The sequence below is a fragment of the Tiliqua scincoides genome, chromosome 3 (genome assembly GCF_035046505.1).
Source record: "Tiliqua scincoides isolate rTilSci1 chromosome 3, rTilSci1.hap2, whole genome shotgun sequence".
Lineage (NCBI taxonomy): Eukaryota > Metazoa > Chordata > Lepidosauria > Squamata > Scincidae > Tiliqua > Tiliqua scincoides.
Window position 1 is genome coordinate 200652205 of NC_089823.1, and position 25515 is coordinate 200677719.

Below are 25515 nucleotides of genomic sequence, written 5' to 3' on the forward strand. Positions count from 1 at the left end.
GGTGCAGACTACATTCAGGCAGTATTGTTCTCAATACAAGTTGTTGCTGAGGAGGAAGAGAAGGGGCAGCAGAGAAGGACTGCTGTGTTCATGTCTTCCTTCAAACTCCTTAGAGAAACATGGTTTGTTGCTTCTGGAAACTGGAAGCTAGCCAGTTATTGTCAACCCTATTCATCTCACACTGTCAAGATGCTAAAATTCTCAAGGCACAGCATCAGTTTTTCTTTTTTTGACAATTGACAAGGCACACCGTGTTGCTAGCAGGGGTTTCACATCCCCCAATGGCCCAATTAATAATTGATGCTCCTCAAACTTCTGCAGCATGCCTGTGGACTGCAGCACACCAGCAGGTTGCAGTACAGTGACTGAAAACTGCGACAATGATGAACGATACATTTTAAATACTTTGTCTTATTGGGCTTCCCCTGCATTTTCACTACGTGAAAAGTGACACCTTTACACTTAGTTCCACTTTAGTGCTGTTCAGACAGCAAACGGTATTACAGTATTTGGGGGGGGGGGAGCTATTCCTAGACATATCCTGAAAGGGAGCTAGCGCTTCATTAATTCTCTATGATAAAGAGGAAAAAATTATTCCATTTCCATGAAATGAGCCTGCTTGTACTTTGCACAAACAAGCAACCATAGAGGAAAGTCAGACCAAACCTGTAACTATGATGATGACTCACTCCTGCAAGCAATTATAGCTACAGTGGGCCTATAATACAGTCTGCTCTGCAGGGTGCGTACTAAGTCACATTCTCTCACAATGAGGCCCAAGTTGTGTTTTTTTTTTAAAAAAAAATCTTCACTTTCCTTTTATAGTATATTTCTTCATTACATTTATATCTGCCTTTCTGCCATGGAAAGCCTTTTGTTCCTATTTAGTGAACAGTTGTGTTTCTATTACTGTCCACTCAGAGCTCTTCCAGCTACCAGAGCACTGCTGTTCCATTTCTTTCAAAGAAGAAGCCACTTATGTAAATCCCTAAGCACATGAAGAGCTGCCCCTTCCATTTAAATGGTTGAGAAAACCTGCAAGTACAAACACTCTGTCATTTCCTCCACTCTAAGTAGCGAACGAGCCTGATTCAGAGGAGACAGAACCAGCACTAAACCCAGTCTTAGGACTGAATCTGCAGAAACCTGAGAGCAGAAGCCCAGAAACATCTCTCTCAGAGCCTGAGCCACTTGAAGAATCAGCCTGCCACGCCAGGAACCTCATGCTCACCTATGCCTGCACAACAGTGCCAGAAACAGGCTAGGTAGGACCTGATAAAGAAAAAGAGGAGTGCAAGACCCCTTGCAAGAAGCTGGCTACTTTAAGGACACCCCTCTTTGAGGTATTGAAGGCCTCAGAATACCACTGACATTTTTCAGACCAACTTGTTCCCTTGGACATATCCATGATGCTGTAACTGCAACCTGCCCTGCTCATCTACACCTTCTTAGGTGGTTCCACAGATAACACTGTGTGTTTATCACTCTATCTGCAGGGCTCAGGACTGAGACATGCACCCACAATACACACCAACTGTGATCATGTCCAAGTGATCAGAAGTTACACATTTTCATCCCAATCCTGATCTTTCCTTTTTCTACTCACGTTAACCATTTTCCTATTTTCTACTTACATCACTAATACTGCAGACTGAAAAAGTAGTCAGTGCACACCTGCATAAAAGCAACATCGGTCATTGGCAGGTATTCTGTTTGTCACAAAACCATTCACATACGCTGTTGTGCATCATGTTATTTATGTAGTATATGAACCCTAGAAGAAGCTTGGACACATTTCCTTCTGTCCCACTATAATGACCACAAAAACACTTCTAATTTTACTTTCAAATACAGTGCATAAGGAACTTGCTTACACTGAATTAGGGCAACGGTTCATTTGTCCCTCCTTTCCACAAGAAGAGATCTGTTCAGGTTTCTCCAATGGAGATGGCATGCATATCATATCTGGGGCTTCATGAATGCAGAAAATTAACATTACCTTTGAGCTATGACTCCCTCCACTGAAACTGAAATTGGAATGTCTGTTCCACAGGCAAGCATCTAAACTACAAACTATTTTCCCATAATGTTTACTTCTATAGATAAGTGGGTGGTGTCACTAGAACAATATCGCCTCATTTACCATTACCACGACAAATGCACAACATCTGAGTGCAGTGTAATTGCATTCCTTAATAATCTAAACATAAACAAGTATTCAATAGCGTGGCTTCTTGGACAATGTATTTTAAAGTGCCAAATTAAAAATTTCCATGCTAGAGGCTAATTGTCTTATTTCTTTGATTGCACTTCAGTCGCTGTGTTAATCATGTTTACATTCTTTAGAACACAAAAATACATCAGCTTGAGTTTCAAAGTAACTGTTCTGAAAAGCTGTTCAGATTTTCATTCTTATTATGGAAACATCCTATGTCACTCTCAGCTAGCCAAGCGCCTTGTGTGAAAGAGACTTTTGTCTCCATTAGACACATTTTCCAGGTTAGGTAAAAGGAACAATAAATGAATCAGAAGCAAACAAGCCTGCAAAGAATTCCTTGAGGATTTATAAACAGAATGCACAGCAAGAAAGCACACAAAGAAGGTGCCAGATGTAAACACTCTGAAGCTTTCCATGCTGTGATGCCATCAGGGACAGAGTTGATCTTTGCAAAAGTTGCAAAGGGCACACAGTGTTTGTTAAATGTGTATGGTCGGCCCTGTCACGTCAGTTCAGATTTAGATTTAGACCAAGTCACATAATGGTTCAACCAAACTCTGAAGACAGGGCATTCATACATGCTATTTTAAATTAACACAGGGCCAATGTAGACACAGCAAGGCCTTTCTTCTATTAGAAATAAGCACCTGCAATCTCAAGCTTGAAGTCTCCAATACTACAATGATCTTAACCATCATTATGAGCAACTATTCAGCTACAATCTGAACCACATTAAACCAGGTTTCTTTTTAACCAGGGCTTGCTAACCAGTTTAAAACCAGGTTGAAATCATGGTTAAGATGCCACACTAACTAGGCATTAAGCATGGCCAGTGGACAAGCTGTGTTATCTCTGTACTGGACCTTGGATGGTTCCTACCACTGTCTTACCTTAAAGAACACATTTTCACTTGTCTGCCCCCTTCCCTGGAATTATTTCCAACTTCTACATGGCATTAAGGAGTACATTTGCAGATGGGGGATAACTGCAACATACTCTTCTCCCCCCCCCCCACACACACACATTTTGATGGAGTACAAAGAAATGTAGCTACCACCACTTTATCTGGTGCCCCTAGTAGGGATCAATGATAGCACAGGGTGAGATTTCATATATTCTAGTCGAGGGGTGCCCAAATCCCAGCCCGGGGGCCACTTGCGGCGCTCAGGGACTCCCAATCCGGCCCACGGGGAATCCCCAGTCTCCAATGAGCCCCTGGCCCTCCGGAGACTTGCTGGTGCCCACGCTGGCCTGACACAACTACTCTCAGTGTGAGGGAAACTGTTTGACCTCTCGCGTGAACTGTGGGTCAAGGGATCCTTCCACTGCTTGCTGTTATCATGTCTGTGATGCAGCAGTGGTAGCGAAGGAAAGGCCGGTCTTGCTTTGAGCAAGCCCTTTTATAGATCTTGAGCTGTTGCAAGACCTTCATTCATTCATATGTTCCATCTCTGATAGATTCATTTATGTAAATTTATTCAGATTTGAAATGTAAATTAATTATTTTTTTCCCCAGCCCCCAACACAGTGTCAGAGAGGTGATATGGCCCTCCTGCCAAAAAGTTTGGACACCCTGTTCTAGTCTATCATGTGGCAGTTATAATATGGAAAACAATGTATCTAGCCACTGAAATAAATTGCAAACAGGTTTGAACAGAAATCACTATACTGCTGAAAATCCTACTGTGAATATGAAAGTCTTCAGCTAAAAGACATGGCAAATCAAACAGCTAACCTTTTGAACTCACCTACTTCTTTAATTTCCAAGCCTATACTAGTTATATAACAAGAAAACACTGAAAACAACCTCTTATCAGAATGTTAAACATGTCCCAATTAACCATTTAAAAACAGCAGCAGCAAAATGCCTCGGCTATTAGGCTAATTTGACAAATTAACTATGAAATATCTGTGCCCCCTTCAATAAGCTTATCTTTAAGCATTACCCAACGTACATCACCCACAAAGTTAACCCATATCTGCCCAGCCCACAGATGTACACATTTGATCCCTATTGAGTATATGCAACATTGGGCAGAAAAGACTTAAGTAGGATATTCCTTTCATCTCCAACTCTATGGCCCAGGAGGACCACCTAGAACACAAGACAGCCAGAATTATTTATTATTCTGCAAGAAATTAATTTTCTCTTTAATGCAGTACAATTTTTACCCTAAGCAACTGAGCCTACATGCCTTAGGGCCCAATCCTATCGAGGCTGGCCTTCAGAAGGCAAAGACACTGACTCAGCTGCTGCTACATCCAATGGGCCTATCATGGACCAAGCCGGTTGGGAGACATAAGTAATGAAAATTTTTACTTACCTCCTCAGCCGCTCCCCGATTCCTAATGGGCCTACTGAGATCTACATTAGCTATTTTGCTGGCATAACTTTGTTAGGCAAAAGGGGTTTGTTGGGCTTGGAGAGGGGCATAGAATCCTAGAAGCACCACTGCCACTGAGACCTGCCCCAACTCGCCCATGATCCTCCCCCACCTTAACTGTGCCCAAGAACGGTCTGCAGCACACTGCTAATGGCATGGGGCTTACCAAATGCTACACCATCAGAGCAGATGTAGTGATGGTGGCCCACAAGATCTGCCAGTATATCATGCAGATAGGATGGAATTGCCAATGAACTGAGCGATAGGCCTAGTAGCTCACAAGTACATGTATGTTCTCGCACTCTAGCTTATCAGGAAGCAAATTCTCATCAGCATCTATGAGCTTTATTTCCAGTTTTTGGTTCCAGGTCTTTCATCACGTGCAAAAGGTACAATCTGGATACAAAAAGGCAAATCCCCTTCAATGACATGGACAGGAAGTTTCACCAGGTTGCAAAATTCTCCTCAGCTAACAGTCTAGAGAGCATAGATTGTTCCAGTGACACTCTAGAGGTCAATTACTCAACATGGCATATGTTAAATTATTATTTTGAATATCTACAGAGAGTTTAACATATGTATCACATTGAACAGAGCATAAGATGAACAGAAATATTGTATCTGGCTCACAGGAGGGAGAAAAAAGCACTCTCAAAATTACCTTTCTACCACATCCTCTCCATTCCAGCACGTTGAGCTGTCTTTCATTACCAGATCCCCATCACAAAGTCGTTCTGTTAAAGATGCATAAAGAGTTCTGGATCGTTTCATGTAGTTGATGAACTCTCTAGAAATTAGAAAGACCAACTTTAGCCATTAGACCAACATTAGCACACTGACATTCTAACATGCTTTTGAGTCTTAATAATGTAAAAAATCATGTTGATATGCCTGCTCTTGGCTAGCTCTGTTGATAAGCAGGCTAGTATGCCAAGGGTCAAACCACACATTTAATTCACATGTATGTAGATTAAAATATTTGCTTCTTGTAATGAAAAGTAACTTAAGGAGGAAGTGATTTTTCAACAGAGAAATGGCTGGGGAGAGGGTGATTAATCCAATCCAATCAATCCAATAACTTTTATTGGCATACAGATTAATCCTCCTAACACTTTTCTGTTGAAGCTCTCACTCTTCCAAGTGAGACTTTGCCCCAACACGGGATTCCAACTGTATGTTTACCATTGCAGAACAGATCTGGAATCTTGGATGCAGGGGGACACACCTGCAGAGGAGGGGTTGTAGTAGAAAAGGATTGAGTGAGGGGGAGTGAAGGGGATAAGAAACTTTTGCATAAAGTTAATAAACTTTTGCCTGCAGTGGTGAAATGAATGCCTTCCAAAATGTGAAAACATGCAAGTAGTGCATTATTCAATGTTTTATGAACACCGTAACCTATGTGACTTTTGTCTAAACAATGTGTGTAGGATCATGATATCTGAGCTTAGTTTTGAATATAAGTTTTTCCTCCTGTTAACAAAGAATTGCTTTGATTTTTAAGAAAAGCAGTCTAAAATACAATAAAACAAACACAGCCAGAATTTCAACTGCTGGGGACAGATGTGAATCAGCTTTTTTTTTAAAACCAGAGTAGATGAAGCTACTTAAATCTAATTTAAGAAGTTAATTCTTAATTCATAACTGTACCAATGGGTCAACTCAGGTGTCAGCCAGTAACATTCCCTATCCCCTCCAATGTGGCATTACAAAAGCATTTTCATTGTTCAAACTTGATCTGGAGAACAAAGACCTAAAACTATCAAATGGCAATTCTTGATTTCAAAGGACATTATTCTATTCAGGAACCAACCTGGAGATATAATCCAAACTCTACTCTTAGAACATCACACTTTTAGCACCGGAACCCACTTTTTAGAATGGGAATCTGTCAAGACCCACTGGAAGTTATGTCATGACCAGAAGTGACATAATCAAGCAGAAAATTTTTTAACAATCCTAGGTTGCAATCCTACCCACACTTTCCCAGGTCTCTTCTGACTTTCAGATGGCAGGCTGGCAGAGGAGAACTTTTAGCAGTAAATAGGATGAATGATGGGATAACATATAATAGATCCTTATATTAATATAATTCTTGCTGACACAAATGCTAACTTCACAGTGAATTTTGAAGAGTAATATGCTACTTCTAAGAACCAAAGAAAAAGCAATGGATAGTCTGAAAAAATATGCTGAAATTTTCATATCTAGTAATTACCAGCTATCTATAATTATATTAAGGAGATCATCTTCTCCTTAATGTGGATTGAATGGCATGCACCTTATTTTAAGATCACAATTTAGCAAAAAGAAGTTCCACTGTATATTTTTTTTTTCTGTTAATATAAATTCTTCCAGACCATTACATTTGAATTAAAAAATTCATTAAAAAAAAAAATCTCTTATGGCAACTATGAATACATCAGTGTATTCTCCAAAAAGGAATAAAGCGCCTGAATGTTGGTGAGTTCACTTGAAAAAATGGAGAGAGAAAGCATGTCAGCTTCTTTTCATTCTTACCGAGACATTTTTTTCAAACTTCTGGATTTGTCATTCTTTGAAGCTTTCAGAGGCAGAGAACTGGAATGGGTCGGGGAGAACAGTCAGAAGAGGGGGAAGGGAGAGGAACAGGAATTCAGGCACATGAAGGAAGAAATGAGAAACAAAAAGTAATAAATTATTTGAAAGAAAAGATAATCAAGAACATGCACAGGAGTACACCAGAAAAGAACAAATGTAATTAAAATATACTTTGACGTACAGATGCAAAAATAAGGGGACAGTCCATTCAAAGTTAACTGTGGCCAGATCATGGTTTCTATACTAAAAGAAATTTACCTGAAATAAAATAAATAACACTATTACAGAACGAATCTTTAAAATGCAGAAAATCTACTCAATTTATATGTCATACCCAAATGTCATATAAAGAAGAGTTACTGTGCACGTGTGAAAGCAAAGTGGGACAAATGATTTGTGGATGAAAAGCATACATGAAAGTATTGTAGATGGAAAAACATTAATTTTTTGGGGGGTGGGGAATTCGATAAAGCGCTAGCTATTTTTCCAAGGGGTGAGGGGCCACAAAGGTGCACTACCACCTTAAGTGCATTGGTTAAATACACAAGTAAATATCTGTACCTGTTTTAGTCTAGCTAGAAGAACAGCAAATAAAAAGACTTCATTTGAATTAGAAGAAGCTTCCAAAAACACTCAGCTCATAGCGTTTATTTTAAAGAAAACGACTCCCTGGAGTCCATGTAGGAAAAGCCATGAAATGTAGATGCTTATAATGGCTCAGAGGATCTCTTTATAGTGTTTTTGAGTTGGAGATTTGTTTTCATTTTTAAAGAGCTATAGGTAAAAAAAAAAGTGAAATCCCAAAGTTGCATTACCTCAGTTGTTCCCTTCTCCAATTAAAGTCAAAGCATTACATTTTTAAAGCAGAAAGTATTTCCAGTCTGTACTTAGTGGCAGGATATATGAAAATGGAGCTCAGACTTCACAGCCAAGTGCCTTGTATTGCCAAACATCCTGAGCTAGGCCTGAACAATGCTTCTCTGCAAGAAGAACCCCTATATTTACTGATTCAGATGTAGACTCTTAGGAGTAACTCTACAGCTACTTTGCTCTTGCAGTCGCAGATTTTGGAGATTTTCAATCTCAAATTGAAACTCCCAAGTAACAAAAATGGAGATTTTCCCAAAGTCTGTTAAATCTATCAATTACTGTACATGGTGAGGAAAAAAGGGAAAGGAATATCTCTTAGATAGTTGTAGACCACTATATATGTACATGCAGAGTTAAGAGTAACCAAAAGAGCATGCAGTTTTTATGCAAGTTTCAGTCATGCTAGGGTGGTCCCCAAAGAGATGGGTTTCACAGAGTTAAAAAACGTGTGGAAAGGGGTAAAATATGAAAAAGAAAGTCTATTTGAATAGACAGGGGAAAGAGGAAAAGCAAACTCACATCAAGAGATATGCTTACCAAAATGGAATTTATTGTATTACAATCTTGGAAGGTGGTAGAAAAGCAACCTTATCTCAACATTTTATTCTTTATCAATCTAGAGTTCATCAGCCACTCACTCATTTGAACTGTCCACAGACTGACTTGGGCTACCCTTCTCAATATTTTCAGCCGGAGCTGTTCAGCCTCTTTGTGAGTCAGCCTTCAAACCTGCAGTTGATTTTTATGGACAGTTCCCTGTATCAGCACTGAACTCACAGTAGTCATTAGTGGATTTTGTATTACAGGATATGTCACTTGCTGAGATAAAGTACCACTGATGTCATTGAGTTAAGTCAGGCATATGGACTTAAGTAGACTGTACTGTAGTTTCGCACCTACTTTTCTATCTGAACTCCATACTGGTTCAGACAGGTCTGCTTCAGACCTCAAACCAACTACTGCTGCACAAGTGGCTTTAATGTGGGACAGCGTTGTTTTTCTTTCAGTCACGCTTCTGGCTGCCTGAGAACCAGAGGTGGAATACGAATATAGGACACATGGTACACAGTACACTGTGAGTCCATATTAAGAAGTATGGGTTTTCTTATAGCTAAATGAATTTGCTCTGGGAACCCAAAGCAGGTATCAAACTATCTCTGTTTATCTTCCTGTGGCCTGAATTCAGGACCACCTGGTTCTCACTCAACAGGTGCTACAAGGGCAATGTAAGCATGCCAGTGCAGGATCCATGGCACCCAAAACAGTGGATGTGCAGGAGAGGCAACCCTGCTATAATTATCTGCCTAGGGCGTGAAAGGAATGGGGCATAAGAAGATTCTTTTTGCACACCAGGTGCCATATTTATGTGTGGCCTCACACATGTGCAATGCAGACAAAATAAGTCTATTGTAAGACTGAGAGCAAGGAATGAGCAAATATCTGAAGACAACTTTTATCAACCCACCAACTCTGAGCAGGAGTCTGAACTCACAGGTCATTAGTGAATGTGTACATAATGGAATGGGACACTGGAATACACAACTTGATATCAGAAGTATTGGATAGTTAAAAGCTGGAAATGACTGTAAGATATTCTAGTTCAAATTGATGAAGAAATATGGCTGCATAAAGGTTACCTCCTTTTATTGTTTAGAGTAGTGGAGTGCGCCATTGTGAGAGATGGTGTTTCAACTATTTCCTTGACTTGCACTATGTTGTCTGGTAAAGGTTTCAGTTCTCTTTCCTCAGGCTGTCCGCACACTTTATCTACCTGCAACAAGAAAGGAAGGAGAGAAAAAAAGACCACACAGTAAGACCTCATTTCCAGGGAAAACTTAGAATGGTTTCACAGAAACTCCAGGTATGTAGAATCTACACGAGGAAGAGCATGGAAGAGAAGAGAAGTGAATGCCTCCCCCATATTATATTTAGAATTTTTTGTGCAACTGTATGCCTAAACAGTAGGTCCCTGTGAATCATGCATTACAAAAATGGAGGAAACGTATATGGACAGTGCAGATCTACGAAATGGTCTTGCCTCGAATTCTATGTGCACTTTTCGTTTCATCAGGGACGAAATGTGGGTTATATTTGTATTTAACAAATTAAGTCAAAATGAGTGCGGTGAGTGTGGTCATCAAATCACATGACAAATTCTGTGTATTGTGTAGGGTGAACATGAGCCCCATTCCCACACCCCTCCATATTTAGAATCGACATACTGAACCACTGCCCAGAGTTGGCCTAAAGAGATGACATGGTAAGGACTGCATTCATATTTCCACTACAACAAGAAATTCTGCTGAAACTAAAAGAAATTCTAAAACTAAATAAGCTATTGAAATGGAAACTCAGCAAACAATGTTTTAATTATGTGACTTGGCATCATGCAATTTACACATTCATAACCTTGGACTCAGAGGTAGCAACAATGAGAAAAAATGTTTTGTAAACATGTGAAAAGGTTTGTAAACATGTTGTTTACAGGGACTCATGTTGTTTACAGCCCTCAAGGACTCCCAATCCAGCCTATGGGGAATCCCCAGTCTCCAATGAGCCCCTGGCCCTCCAGAGACTTGCTGGAGCCCATGCTGGCCTGACACAACTGCTCTCAGTGTGAGGGAAACTGTTTGACCTGTGGGACAAGGGATCCTTCCACTGCTTGCTGTTATCACGTCTGTGATGCAGCAGTGGTAGCGAAGGAAAGGCCGGTCTTGCTTTGAGCAAGGCCTTTTATAGGTCTTGAGCTGTTGCAAGACCTTCATTCATTCATATAAGTTCCATCTCTAATATATTCATTTATGTAAATTTATTCAGATTTGAAATGTAAATTAATTATTTTTTCCCCAACTGCTTGAAGTTCTTTCAGTTGGGAAACATATGGGCTGTGTGTGGAAAACTGTGTGTGGTGTTGTGGGAAAATTACAAAAATGGGGAAAGGGGGAATAAGGATATTTGGGAAGATCGGAGTATCCTAGGAACCTATCATTCCCATCAGAGCCATGGAATCCAGCACAAGTGTACACTGGCCACATACAATAAGGAGGAGAGATACCAGTAAATAAATTAAAAATTTAAAACAGAGTTAAGCAAAATGCACACACAAATTTAAGAAAATAAAAAACCTGCATGCAGCTGAAACTCAAATTATTATATTGGACAATATAATTAGGTATCAAAATTCCACTTTGTCTTGCTTTGAGATTTGAATTTACTGAAACACACAGCAATAATTGACCCTAACTATTTCCATTTACAGCAAGCCCTTGTATCTGCAGGAAATCCATTCCTGGATCCCCTGAGGATACCCAAATCCACAGATGCTGGAATCTGCAGGGAAGGGGAAGGGACTGGGTTGCAGCGCTGCAATTGCTCGCATTAGGGCTGCACCCTGCCCTCCAGAGGCTGTGCCAGCCCTGTGGCCCACTCCATGAGCCTCCCCGCCTCCTCAAAAGGCTTACAGGGTGCAATCAGAAGGCAATTCCAGTCATGTCTAGGAGTGCTGTGAGGCACAAGACCAACCGCGGTGCACGACATGGGTCTCCAAACACCTCAGAGGGCCTCCAGGACACAAACAGAAGCCACTCACAGTGCCTATCCTCGACTTCTGGTCATGACTGGGAGGTGTTCTGAGGCACAGAGAGGCCTGTGGAGTGGGCTGTGGTTCTAACCACACCTCGGAATAACTCCTGAACATGACCTAAAGTCACTGACAGGAACTGGAAATGGCTTCCAGTCTTGTCCTGGAGGCCTTCTGAGGTGCAGGGAGGTCCGTGGAGTGGGCCACAGGTCTCCCTGCACCTCACAGCACCTACCAGACACATCCATAATTGGCTTCTGGTAGTGTCCTGGAGACCCTCTGAGGTGTGGGCTTAGCTATGGTGAATTATGGAATCTGAGGATGTTGAGCCCACGGATACCGAGGACCCACTGTATTACATCTAACCAACTATAACTTTCACAATGAACAATAAGAAGGTTGATACAGAGAAGGCATGGAAAGTATTCTATTGTTTTCCAAAAATAAAGAATCAAAGCTACCTAAGATCTCCCAAATACGCATTTGTTTATTTATTTAAGAAGCCGTGCCTCTCCTTTCCATCTACCAGACATGCAAAGCAGCTAACAACTTTTCTATCATTAAAGAATTAAAACCAGAAGCTTGATAATAAAATAAAGTGGCAGCTGATAAGAAGTGTGGGAACTGAAAGCGACATGCACAGTACTTGAAGGGCTCGTAACTACCTTTGATGTGTTCACCACAGATGCACTAGTGGTGAAAGGCAGAACCGAAGCTTCTGAAGGAAGGCTACAGCTGCAATTCCTATCAAGAGATTCTCCTTTAAGATGCCGTATCTTCTTGATGGCTATTTTGTTTTCCACACCAAGAACGACTGTATTTGATCATTCTAAAAGCGCATCCTAACAATCTCACTGGTGCTTGTCGATTTTTCTTAACTGCCACCTCACACACATGAAATCTCGTCTGACTTGCACCACTCACCCTTGGCAATTGCTACAAATAATCATCATTCCAAGGGCTTAGCCCAAAAAAAGAAGACGAAAATCTCACTTGAAGTGCTTTGAATTCTCACAGCTTGAGGGAGCTGAAAAAATTCAGGTCATATTTAATACATCTAATGTAATCAAACAAAGAGGGAACATGTCATGCCCTTCTAAGCTTAGAAACCTCTCATCTCCCTAAAGAAGCAGACCTTTTCCCCTCTGTGCAGAGTCTTCTCTGGTTCCTCTAAAGAAAAGCTTTGAAACCTTGAAAACAAAACAGAAGATTGGCAAGAAATTGAGTTGCGCTCACACATGGCTTTAAAGTTTGTTTGCCCTCATTTTGGCAGGTCTCTATCTGCAGTTGAACCGAAGGATGTATCTAGAGAGTCTTTAGAATCCTAATTCTTCATGAGGCTTGCACCCATTAAAAGAGATTTGTTCACAGAAAGGTGGGGTGCCAAACTGCACATTCCTGATCTGAGTTACAGGAAACTGCTCCATTGGGGCAACTCGAGACCCTCAACAGGAGACTGAGCTTGGGAAAGGTAGGCTCATTTGCAAAAATGAATCACAGTTGCCAGAAATCTCAGGCTCTTCCAGGGCAGCAAGTCTATTAAACACCATGCCTTGGGAGATCAGGCAAAGCTGATCCAGCTCTGTGTTCCATGGCTGGCTGGCTGAAAACATTGGGGGGGGGGCAGGCTTTTCATCTCCTGGGGAGTTAAGCTGCCATCTCACTCCCAGAAATGCATTTGTTTTGTGCCTCGGCAGTGAATGTTTGCATTCTGAGATTTGATCACACTGAACATCATGTAATAGGGACAGAAAAACAGGACGTTTTAAAAAGCAAATAAATGGTGGTCAATCACTTACAGGAAGGCTAAGTAGCAAGTTAAAGAGCTCTGGTTTGAATTTTGAGGCTATTTGACTACAGGTGTGCCACTGTAACGTCAAATGAAAAACACAAAATATTAAAGATGACCATTTGAAGGGAAGGCTATTTTTCAAACATTCTTCTGCAGAGAAATTGATACATCTTGTGGAAGGGGAATGCCGCAGCAGTGGTCTCTATGCCAACCTATACGTATTCATTTCAATGTCTGAAATAAATGTGCATAAGTTGGTGCAGAGCCTGCAGGATCACATCCGTGCATTTGTTTCATCAGAAAATGCACTTCTATGCATTTGTTCCAGGAATAACTGAAAAAGGCTGATCAATTTTCATCTGTCACTCAACATCTCCAAAAAGACACACCTCTACTGAGGTTTTGACAATCAGAAAACATATTGAACTTTACATTGACTAACAATCAATTGTTAGAATTACAATCAATTGTAAAACCTAAACCCAAGAATTTAACAACCAGATCTACCTCTATCTGGAAGAATCTGATACGAATCTAATATCCATCCCAATATTGACAAATGTGGCATGCAGCCATTGTCACATGCTGGCCAGTCTTGCCCAGCCCTCCCATGTCACACAAAACAGAAGTGCAAACATTACAGTACCTGAATGGTGCTCCGTTTGGGGAGGGGGTGAGACTTGGCAGACACTCTGCATTAATTCTGCTGGTTACCTCAGTCTCAAGAATTCTGATCCCTCCCCATCTCTCCCTGTGGATAGTCTGAGACTGGGTCTGAGCTGGGTAGCAATTTTTTGCTGCTAGACTGATTGGCTTTGGTAGCTTTCACCTGCCCGAGATTGTTCTTTGGTGGGTTGGCTTTTTGATAAGTACTTCACTTTGTAATATTCTTTATATTTCTCATTCGTCACTTTAGGCAGGTGTTGTGTGGGCACTGGAGTTAGAAGTTGGTCAGCATGCACCCTGAGGTAAGCAAGGTCAGTGGGTAAACCAGTACCGCTTCTCAGCTGTTTTCCAGCTTGAGCCTTCGACTGTGAAAAGCTCACGCTGTCCTTAGATGGATTGAATCAGGGTGGTCTTGCCTAGTAAACTGGAGAATATAGGTCTATCGCTGTTTTCCTCTGGAAGATGCCTGAACATGGGAGGCAAAGATAGTTTTCTCCCTGTTGCAGTTGTATGAATTATTAATAACATGATCTAGTTTAAATTCAAGCCTCTGTTTTGCATGCAGAGGCCATGTGTGTCTGCCTGCAGCCTCTGCCGGAGCAAAAAGGTCAAAAAAGCACAACTTTTGGCTTCCCAAGAGAAACTGGATGTGACTTTTTTTGCCCATATAAGGCATTCTGAGGCCCAGGGTAGGCCTTATAAAGGCAAAAAAGTCACATCTGGTTTCCCTCAGGAAACTGGAAGTTGCACTTTTTTTGCCTTTTTGACCATTCTGAAGCCTGCAAAGGACGTGGGCAGATGCGCATGGCTTCTGCAGGCTTCAGAAAGCCCTCCAGGGGTGAGGGCTTAGTCACCCGAAACAAAAAATTTCATTATCCACAGTTTTCAGTAACTGGGGGGGGGGGGAGGGCCGGGAACTAATCCCCTGTGGATACTGAGGGCCCACCTGTAGTACATCACAGGAAATTGTTTTTAGGGGTCAAACCAGCCGTTTGCGGAGGTGAAATGAATTTGAAATTCTTGCAGGGAATATCAAATTTGTACTGATGTCACATCAATGTGGTGAAGATAGGTCATATGTCCAGAAATTGCTAAAAAGGTCAACTGCCGGAACAAGGATACCCTTAAGATCAAGTACTAATCGTTTTTGACTGTCAAGCTCCTACCTTGTTAGTGGCATTTGTCTTTCAATATTGACAATCAGCAAAGGTTACGCCTGTGGGTATAATTACCACAGATCAGTAAATATAAGGAAAATCTATTGGGAATCAATCCAGTAAATCCTTTTAAAAGCTCTCAGAAATATTAGGCAACCCTTTAGAAAGCTAACGTAAGGAGAAGTCAATTTGAAAGATTTCCATTTAAATTTAATTCCCATTTTATCATTTTGGAAATTAATTACATTAGACCAGAGACATACTGGAACCTCAGGTTCTTTTTACACTCAGTTGAAATGAAAGTGATTATCGAGGTATGAGTGACGTTTTTATCACATCCTCTTGCAAAGCACATATAAAGGAACACAAGAAACAATATTTAAAATTCACTCTCAAAACCTAATAAAGACTAATGAACATGACTTGTGTAATGTATATGCCAATTTTCAATAATACTTTCAAAAAAAATCCACAGGCTAAGCTGATGCATGTTCTCTTGGTAAGAAGCCCCAGTGGTCCATACATGGCTTACTTCCAAGGAGGTCTGCATATTATCGTGACTACTGCAACTGCCTTACTCATGTTCTTTCACAAAAAAAGAAGAAATTTCCTAGTTTCTAACTTTCCTAGTAATTACTAAAATGTTGATTATTAATTTTAAAGAGCCACTGAGTTCTTGACATAATTCATTTATGCTAAATACCAACATTTTAAAGGCCACAACTGACATCATAATCTTCTAAAATTCCAGCATCATCCACCTCGCCTCATATCTCAATTCACACATTACTTGTTTATATAACTGCCACTAGCCCTTGATTTGAGCATTTTAAAACCCGCTATCCTGTATCACTTTGTTATCCTGAATGAGAAGTTACCAAGAAAGAATTGCCTTGCATTAGCTCCCCTCTATGGATGGATACTGTATCCATGTGATAAAGCCATGAGATATGACACCAGAGGTATGCTTTGTCTTTCACACAACAGATCTTTATCACACATTGAGCATGGTCATGCAAATCAAGCTCCAAGCTGGAATTGTACATATGGTCATCACTTGATTATCAATTGATTACTATCGGATTACTATTCCAATACCAAGGGAGGGTTTGAACATCTGCAACAGCACTACAGATCACCCAGCACAAGGTGATATTGTCTATTGACATCTCAAAAAATATTTTCCAGCAGAGGTTTGTTACACGTTCAACCAGAAACCAACTAGCCGTACAACAAAATACTTTCAATTTGTCCAGAACAGTTAGATGTGAAGTTATACATCTGCACTGGAATTGTAAACTGGTTGTGTATTCACAGTCCATCCTACTTAACAAGATTTTGTTGCCACACTGCCTCTTCATGTCTCTGCAATGAGGGACAAACGCACAAGATCAACTTCAAAGGCAGCTATCAAACAAAAATTTTTTCATTTGTTTCCTGCAAATGGTTCCTTCCTACCTCTGCCAATTTCAAGAGTTGAATATCCAAGTTAAGATGCCTCTGAGACAGCCTCAGGATAATGGACCACAGTTATAATAAATAATCATGTTTTGCCTCAGCTCATTTCCACTTCAAATTTACTTTTGATCACACAAGTCCATTTCTGGTTGCTCTACCAAACTGTTATCTTGGCATAGCTGTTAGTATTCAGTCTGCATTTTTGCGAGCCATTTCACTTATTCAGTGTAGAAATATCTGAGACACATTAAGCTTATTTATGTACACATCAGGTGCTCAGTTGAGGACATAAGGCATTCGATAATTCTGTGTATGTTTGGAGTGGTTTTTTGTTGTTGTTTTTTTTACACTGAAACATCTTATTGATTTGACCCAGAGGTCAACATTTGGAAAGCAAGATAGGCAACATCTATTTTTTCCCTCCAAGGAATTGGAAGACATAGTAATCAACCTGAAAGTTGGCAATCTTATCCTCAAAGCAGCCATTGCACCATGAGATGCCATATCCATTAGACTGCTAATTTCCCTCTTTCATATATGAGAGTATATCAGCCTATATCCTGGGAAATATCCATAAATACACAGTAAACGTAGCTTTCCTTCTGAAAAAATAACTAGGTTTCTGAATGTTAAGAGAACCCCTTCTCCCCATCTTTCACACATCTTCCTTCAGCAGAGTAGCAACATCATGGCTGTGAGACACAGAAGTAATTAGCAGTGACATTATGACATCACTGCCAATCACTTCCTCTTTGCAAGCTTCTGAGCAGTGGTAATTTTACTTCTCTCCAACAGAGAGAAGCTAAAACACTACCCTCCAAAGGAAAAGCCTTCCTCCTTCTTCCTCAAGCTGCTGTGAGAAGACAAGTCCAGCTGGTGCACTTCCATTTCCCTCTCTATGGGTTCAGTGAATGAAACATTAACTTCCAAATTCTCCTCATGAAGTTATCCTATAGCAAATCTGAACATCAGCTCATTTTGGTCAATAGTGTTCATGCCAAGCAGCATAGCTCTCCAAAATTTCAGGTGGGGGTCTTTCCTCATCTTGTTTGGATTTGCCAGGGCATTCTGAATGCTCAGCAATTGAGCTACAGTCTCTCCCAATGTGACCACTCTGAACAGTCTTGAAATATCCAGCATCATAACCTCAGGGCGCAATTCTAACTCACTTTCCAGCACTGACATAAGGGCAATGCAGCTCCAAGGTAAGAGAACAAGCAATCTCTTACTTTGAGGAGGTCTCTGTGAGTGCCACCCAACTGCACAATGCAGCACACTTCCATTGGCACAGCTATGCCAGTGCTGGAAAGTGGGTTAGGATTTGGGCCTAAGTTGATTAGGCAGGACATATGTATGTATGTATGTATGTATGTATGTATGTATGTATGTATGTATGTATGTATTTCCCCTGGGGGCTGGGGATAAGAATAGGCCCTCAGTTTGGCTGTACTTGTCGTAAGAGGCGACTAAACAGCCACCGGGTAGGTGGGACTCATCAGCCTGGGAAGGCAGCTCATCTGAGAGAAGGAAAACTCTGATCCCAAACCTCCACTGCCTTGTGGCTACATCCAGTTATGGAAAAGGCTTCAGGAGTCAACCTCGAGGCAAAATCCGGAGCTGGAGTCCCCGAGGCAGTTCATGGCTGAACACAGTCACGTTCTGGCAACTCCTGCGACGCCGCTGGAACCAACCGTATTGGCTTCTGCCTTTCCATTGGACCATTTCAGCAACGTGGAGAGGGGGGATTTGCTGCATGGGAAACAGCCTATCCTCCATATCTACTTTACCCAGGCTTCACGCACTGGAGAGGGCACTCTGTTCCAGAACCACCATTCAGAGCGCGATACCATAGTCTTCCGAGACTGAAGGATGCCAACATGTATGTATGTATGTATGTAAATGGATGGATAGAGTGAACAGGGGATGGAGAGAGTGAATAGAGAGATGCTCTTTTCCCTCTCACACAACACCAGAACCAGGGGACATCTGCTAAAATTAAGAGTAAGGACAGACAAAGAAAATATGTATTTACACAACATGCAGCTAGTCTGTGGAACTCCTTGCCACCGGATGTGGTGATTACATGCCTTTAAAAGGGGATTGGACAAATTTCTGGAGGAACAGTCCATTACGGGTTACAAGCCATGAGAGGTATGTGCAACATCCTGATCTTAGAATTAGGCTACCTCAGAGTGCCAGATGCAAGGGAGGGCACCAGGATGCAGATCTCTTGTTATCTTGTATGCTCCTTGATGCGTTTGGTGGGCCACTGTGAGATACAGGAAGCTGGACTAAATAGGCCTTTGGCCTGATCCAGCAGGGCTCTTCTTACGTATTGTCTTATAAACTACTGCCTCAAAGTGTACATGAACTGAAGCTGTGAAGTACGTTCACAGAAGTTTTCCTCCTGCAAAGAAATGCATGCAGTTAATTTCATGCCTGCAACAGCAAACTGATACACTGTAGAAATGCCATCGCTTTCTGCTGCCCAAAAGGATTCATGATGTCTGACCTTCCAGAAATGGGTCTGGAATTCATGGCTTGTTCAGGAAGCAGACAGCGAGACTGTGACATTTTCCCAACTACTGCAGTCCATTTCTGTTTGTCATGAGATAATAATCACAGTGATCATCTCATGCCCCCCCCCCCAAAAAAAAGTCTGTTAAAAAAACTGCACAACTACACATGAAGGATGCTGACTTTCATTTTGTCATGAAACAGGAGGCACGGCAATGTGTGGGTGACGTTTCCATTCCTTTGAACTCCAGCAGGTCTTTTTATATGGAAAAAAATGAATATTCCAACCCTTTGTATGCAGCAGGTCTTCTAACATGCAACCTTTAAGTGTAAACAAGGTTTTATAAAACCTAATATCAGCAGAAGTTATTCCACAATATGAAGTCTCTCTGACAGAAGGAAGGTCACAAACAACTGGAAAGAGGGGAGAAACCATCGGATTTTGTCTGTTTTCAGAGGACTTCGGATCACTCATTCTGGCAATACAAACTCCGAAGCTCACTCTCAAGGGCATATCCTACTCTCCACCAAATGCAGTGTTCTCCACTTTAAAAAAAATACAGAAGCAGCAGCTTTTAAGAAAGAAAGAAAAAGGTAAGAGTAGTTCTGAAGATGACCTCACATGAAAGCTTATTTTGATCATAACTTGAAGGGCAAAATCAGCCCTGGGACCATGAAGATCATTTGGCTAAAATGCCAGCCAAGTACAAAACAGGTAGATTTACACTGCCTATTATGGTGCTTACATACCACACAAACCCAGTCTGATTTGTCTTAATAATAATAATAATAATAATAATAACTTTATTTCTACCCCGCCTTTCTCCCCGAAGGGACTCAAGGCGGCTTACAACATAATTAAAAACAATTTAAAAACAAATAAAAAACATATTAACACATACTAAAAACAGCAATCAGAGTAAAAAAAAATAGGTAAAAAGAGCATAGAGCAGCAGCAAGTCATAAAAGAATCAGGCCTGTAAAAAATATTAAAAGATGTTAAAAAGATGTTAAAAGGCCAAGAACTCAGAAGGCCTGTTTAAACAGAAGGGTCTTCAGGCCTTGCCGAAAGGTCTCAAGAGAGGGAGCCATTCTTAAGTCAAGGGGAAGGGAGTTCCATAGCGTTGGTGCCACTACTGAGAAGGCCCTATTTCTTGCAGCCGCCCCACGTACCTCCCTAGGCGGCGGCACTTGTAAAAAGGCCTTCTCTGATGACCTGAGAGGGCGAGCCGGATTGTACGGGAGCAGGCGATCTCTAAGATACCCTGGTCCAGAGCAGTATAGGGCTTTAAAGGTCAATACCAGCACCTTGAATTGGGCCCGGAAACGAATGGGCAGCCAGTGCAGCCGCTGGAGAAGCGGACCAACAGAGAAATAATAGAAATAGCTTCACAGAAAGCTATTATTTTATCTCATTTACAGAAAGTCCACACCAGCACAGAATAGATAAACAGAATGCAGTTGTATGGGGCCAGGGTACTGAGGCTTGATTAATCAACTCCAAATTAATCATTTTCTTAACTTCTCCAGCTGAAGTGGCACCTGGGGTCAACAAGGTTAGGCATTAGCCAAGGGCTCATGTCCATCCAAAGGACCAGCTGGTCATGTCAACTCCTGAATCTTCAGTATAGCTGGTAGAGGTAGTGGCCAATGTGTCAACAGGGGGCAAGCAGGGAGACACCCTGGAGGCCTCAGCAACCTGTCACCAGCATTACATCTAAAATTATTCTGCAACTTTTTTGCAGGTTTCAGATTGTCATTGACGGATTTTAGATATTCCTCCTCTAAATTCTCAGGAAAGTTCTAAATTTTCAGAAGGCAAACAGAGTCCCTAGATCTCCCAGGGAGCAGCTGAGGAGGACCCACAAACCCTGTGATGCCAGCCAGCCAGAGCACTCTGTGGAAGATGGCGCAGGTGATGTCCTGAACACCACCACGTAGAACTTCTGAGATCCCTGGACCAAACCTTACTCTTACCCCTTACTCCTTGGATATGGTTGCCTGCTGAATAAGGGGGTGGGGTACACTCCAGCTTCCCTCTCTGCCTACCCTTCCCACACCATCCACCAAAGGGCACCAAAACTGCCATGATATCTAAACTGCCATTCTGAGCCCCTCAGCTTTTGTGGGACTCAGAAGAGCCTTCAAAAGTGAGGGGAGCACAGCGCCTTAATTTTTACCACCCCACAAAGGAGATGAGCATGTTCATTTCTCACACTCTGCAAGAAAGTGTAGGAAACAGAACTGAACAGACTTTACACACACATGTGCGTGCAAGACCATATCATGTGATCAGGAACCCAAGTGCAACCACATTCCCCAGGCTCACTCTCCTGGCCTTATATGCGTGCAGCAACATGCATCTATGGCATCTATGTGAAGTTCCAACAAAAAACACATGGGTCAAGCTGCACACTGGTTGAGAGCCAGTACAAGCTGGCATGATCCTGCTCCCCAGTGTAAGGTAGTCCAGCCATAAGGCTTGCCTACACACTTGCTTAAGACAGTGTGCTGGGGAAGATGGCCAAAACCCACCTTCCACTTTCCCCGCTGCCCATGGCACCCAGCCACTGCCCCAACCTGTTTTCACTCATTTTCCTGGAAAAAGAGCCTGAAGATGAGGGAGGGAGGCTTACCTTCTTCTTTAGCACTGCTACTGAGAAACTGGAAAAGAAGGTAGAGACCACTATGATCCTGGTCCCAGTGAATATCCTGGAAGCAGAGCAGTGAGAAAACCAGCCTTTCCTCGTCTTAGAAACAGACTATGGGCGTAATCCTAACCTACTTTCCAGCACCGACATAAAGGTAATGCAGCTTTGAGGTAAGGGAACAAACATTGCCATACCTTGAGGAGGCCTCCGTGACTGCCCCCCAACTACAGGATGCAGCACATGCCCCACTGGCACATCTATGCCAGTGCTGGAAAATTGGTTGGGATTGCGCCCTAACATGGAGAGGGTCTTTCCCATGATTTATATGCTCCCCCTCCCCGGTACTGTCCAGTTTGAAAATCAAAGAAAAAGTAAAGAAAGGGAGAGGGCACTAGTGGGAGAGGTTTATTTAGCATCCCTACTCAGCGTGCACAGAATAGGAGCCCTCAGGGCCTAAAATGAGACCACAAAGCAACAGCTCTTGGGTAAATACAAAGGGTATTTTCTCAACATATGTAGTTGCAATGGTAACAATCATTTAAAAAAAAACAAAAAAACCTAAGAGAAGACTTAATATAGGATACTCATAGCAATGGGGCAGGGGAGAGTAAATGGGAAACATGCTAGCCCCTGTTATTCTCCAAGTCGGAATGTGCTGATGGATAGTATATGAAACTCCAGAAATGTAGAATATGAAAGTAATAAAACACACAATTGATAATGATCTTTGGGAGGGTGAGATATCAAAGGTCACCCAAAATCCTCAGATGATGAATATGAACATTGCATTTAGCTAAATGTATTTGAAATGAAAGCTAAAATAAAAACAGCTGTTGGAGGAACATGCATGACATACATTTTCACTGGGGAAAAAAATGCTGCTTTGGGGCTATTGTGTCTTGGCTCGTTCCAGCTAGACTGGCATTTGGTGAATTTAATTTCAAAACTAAGTCATTTACAGTAGCTGTTAGTGGCAGCTGGAAAATTCAGCTAGATCGTCAAACTCCTCCAAAAGTATTCTGCATTGGGTCTCCAATGTTTTTTGCCCCCGACTAAAATTTTTTTTTTTAAACTCAAATGCCATTGAGTCAATTTCATCACAAGTTTTATGTAATACCCAATAAAAGTGTCTGATATGTAAAAAAAAATTATTTGGATCGGGTTACTGTAATGAAGCCTGCATAGCAGTCACAGCTGAAAGTCCAGCTGAAAAGCTGAAAGCTGAAAAGTCCAGCTGAAAAGTCCAGCTGAAATGTCTGCGTGACTTCCTGCGTGAAAATGTCTGCGTGAAAGTCCAGCTGAAATGTCCAGCTGAAAAGTCCAGCTGAAAAGCTGAAAAGTCCAGCTGAAAGTCCAGCTGAAATGTCTCCGTGACTTCCGCTTTGCCGACGATGCAGCTGTCACTACCCACTCTGCCAAAGATCTCCAGCAGCTCATGGATCGTTTTAGCAAGGCCTGCCAAGATTTTGGACTGACGAGCAGCCTGAAGAAAACACAGGTCATGGTTCAGGATATGGACTCACCTCCCTGCATTACAATCTCTGCGCATGAACTGGAGGTTGTCCATGACTTTGTGTACCTTGGCTCAACGATCTCTGACACACTTTCTCTCGATACCAAACTAAACAAACACATCGGTAAAGCAGCTACCACATTTTCCAGACTCACAAAGAGAGTCTGGTCCAACAAGAAGCTAGCGGAACATAACAAGATCCAGGTCTACAGAGCTTGCGTCCTGAGTACACTTCTGTACTGCAGCGAGTCATGGACTCTCCGCTCACAACAGGAGAGGAAACTGAACGCTTTCCACATGCGCTGCCTCCGACGCATTCTCGGCATCACCTGGCAGGACAAAGTTCCTAACAACACAGTCCTGGAACATGCTGGAATCCCTAGCATGTATGCACTGCTGAAACAGAGACGCCTGCGTTGGCTCACTCATGTCGTGAGAATGGATGATGGCCAGATCCCAAAGGATCTCCTCTATGGAGAACTCATGCAAGGAAAGCACCCTACAGGTAGACCACAGCTGCGATACAAGGACATCTGCAAGAGGGATCTGAAGGCCTTAGGAGTGGACCTCAACAAGTGGGAAACCCTGGCCTCTGAGCGGCCCGCTTGGAGGCAGGCTGTGCAGCATGGCCTTTCCCAGTTTGAAGAGATACTTGGCCAACAGTCTGAGGCAAAGAGGCAAAGAAGGAAGGCCCATAGCCAGGGAGACAGACCAAGGACAGACTGCACTTGCTCCCGTTGTGGAAGGGATTGTCACTCCCGAATTGGCCTTTTCAGCCACACTAGACGATGTTCCAAAACCACCTTTCAGAGCGCGATACCATAGTCTCTCGAGACTGAAGGTTGCCAACAACAAGAAGCAGTCACAGGCAGACAACTGGCTAGATTTTGCCATTTCTCCTTCCTGTTGTTGTCCCATTCATTCCCTAGAAACCCATTCTCAAAGGCCAGAACACGCTGTTGTACAGCACAGGATGGAATACAGGTGATTGCACTGGGAGGGGGACATCTTGCGAGGGTGCACCTGCCTTTACACTTCTGCAAGGAACCTTAGGATCCAACCCAAGCTTTTTCCCCTGCTCAAGAAGAGTCCTTACTATCCAACCAATAAGTAGAGGTGTTTCTTTCTAGTGAGTATGACAGGATTACAGCCTAAGTCCTAAGAAACAGAAGGCTTACTTCCATGTAAAATAACATTGTTTTCAACACCTCTACCAATAAGAGAATACTGACTCACTGATATACTTTACTTTTATCAGGAACAAATTTTCTCAAAATCAAATTTTGAGTCAACAGATAAGTTGCTATTTTAAGGGGTTACTCTTCCCTCAATTTAATGCATGATTATTTCTTATTAATGAGAGTTCACCTGGTGAGAGGGGAGATTCACCATACCAGGATGCCTCTTAGCTCTCAAGACTTTTCTTTGATATGGTAAATACAGATTATCGCAACAAGGAGACCTTAGACAAAGGAAAAAGTCAACTCATTAAATTAATTAGGAAACATCATTCCAGCATTCCATCATTCCAGCAGCATTTGACAGGCTGTTTCAGGAGCCAGGAAGTCTTGGGCCAGTCCTGTTCCCAGCAATCAACTTGGGAGCATTTGCAGAAACATTTGTGAGTTTTCATGGTCTGGCTAGACTCCTGTGGAGACAACAGTGCATGAATTGGTTTCTCCATTTGGCAGTGGTTCTCAAACTCTCTGGGAGGGCTTGAGAGCTACTAAGTATTTGCTGCAGCAGGGGGGGCGAGGGGAAGGCAGAGACGCGATGCTCAGCAAGGAACATAAGTGGTCGTGATCGTCTTCTGGAGGGCTTTGCGCCGCTTGGGGAGCCCTGCTGAGGCTGGTACCAGGCTCCCCCAACGCCCAGAAGGCTACTGCAGGTGGTGGTGAGTGGCAGTGAGCCCCTGCGCCCTCACTGCTTCACAATGCTAAGCATCGCGTCTCTGCCTTCCCCCCACCTCTCCCCTTAAGGGAGAACTACCCAGGGCTCTCAGGCTGGGGCGTCATGACTGAAACCACTACCCCTGACTGAAAACCACTACCATATGGGTAATGTGTTTGCAGCCAGCCCAATGTCAATGACGGCAGCAGAATCGGTCATGATCATCACAAAATTCGAGGTGG

At 42.3% G+C, this 25515-nt stretch overlaps 1 protein-coding gene across 1 annotated transcript in view; it reads right to left on the minus strand.

Annotated features, from left to right (window-relative positions):
* The window catches only part of LOC136645910 (glypican-5-like), a 468549-nt gene that overhangs the window by 278924 nt on the left and 164110 nt on the right, over positions 1-25515 (minus strand). Inside the window, exons 5-7 of the mRNA XM_066622361.1 lie at positions 9687-9820; positions 7120-7179; positions 5264-5389 (exon numbers count right to left, since the gene is read on the minus strand). Of these exons, the coding sequence (XP_066478458.1) occupies positions 5264-5389; positions 7120-7179; positions 9687-9820 (320 nt within the window). The remainder of the gene's footprint in view (positions 1-5263; positions 5390-7119; positions 7180-9686; positions 9821-25515) is intronic.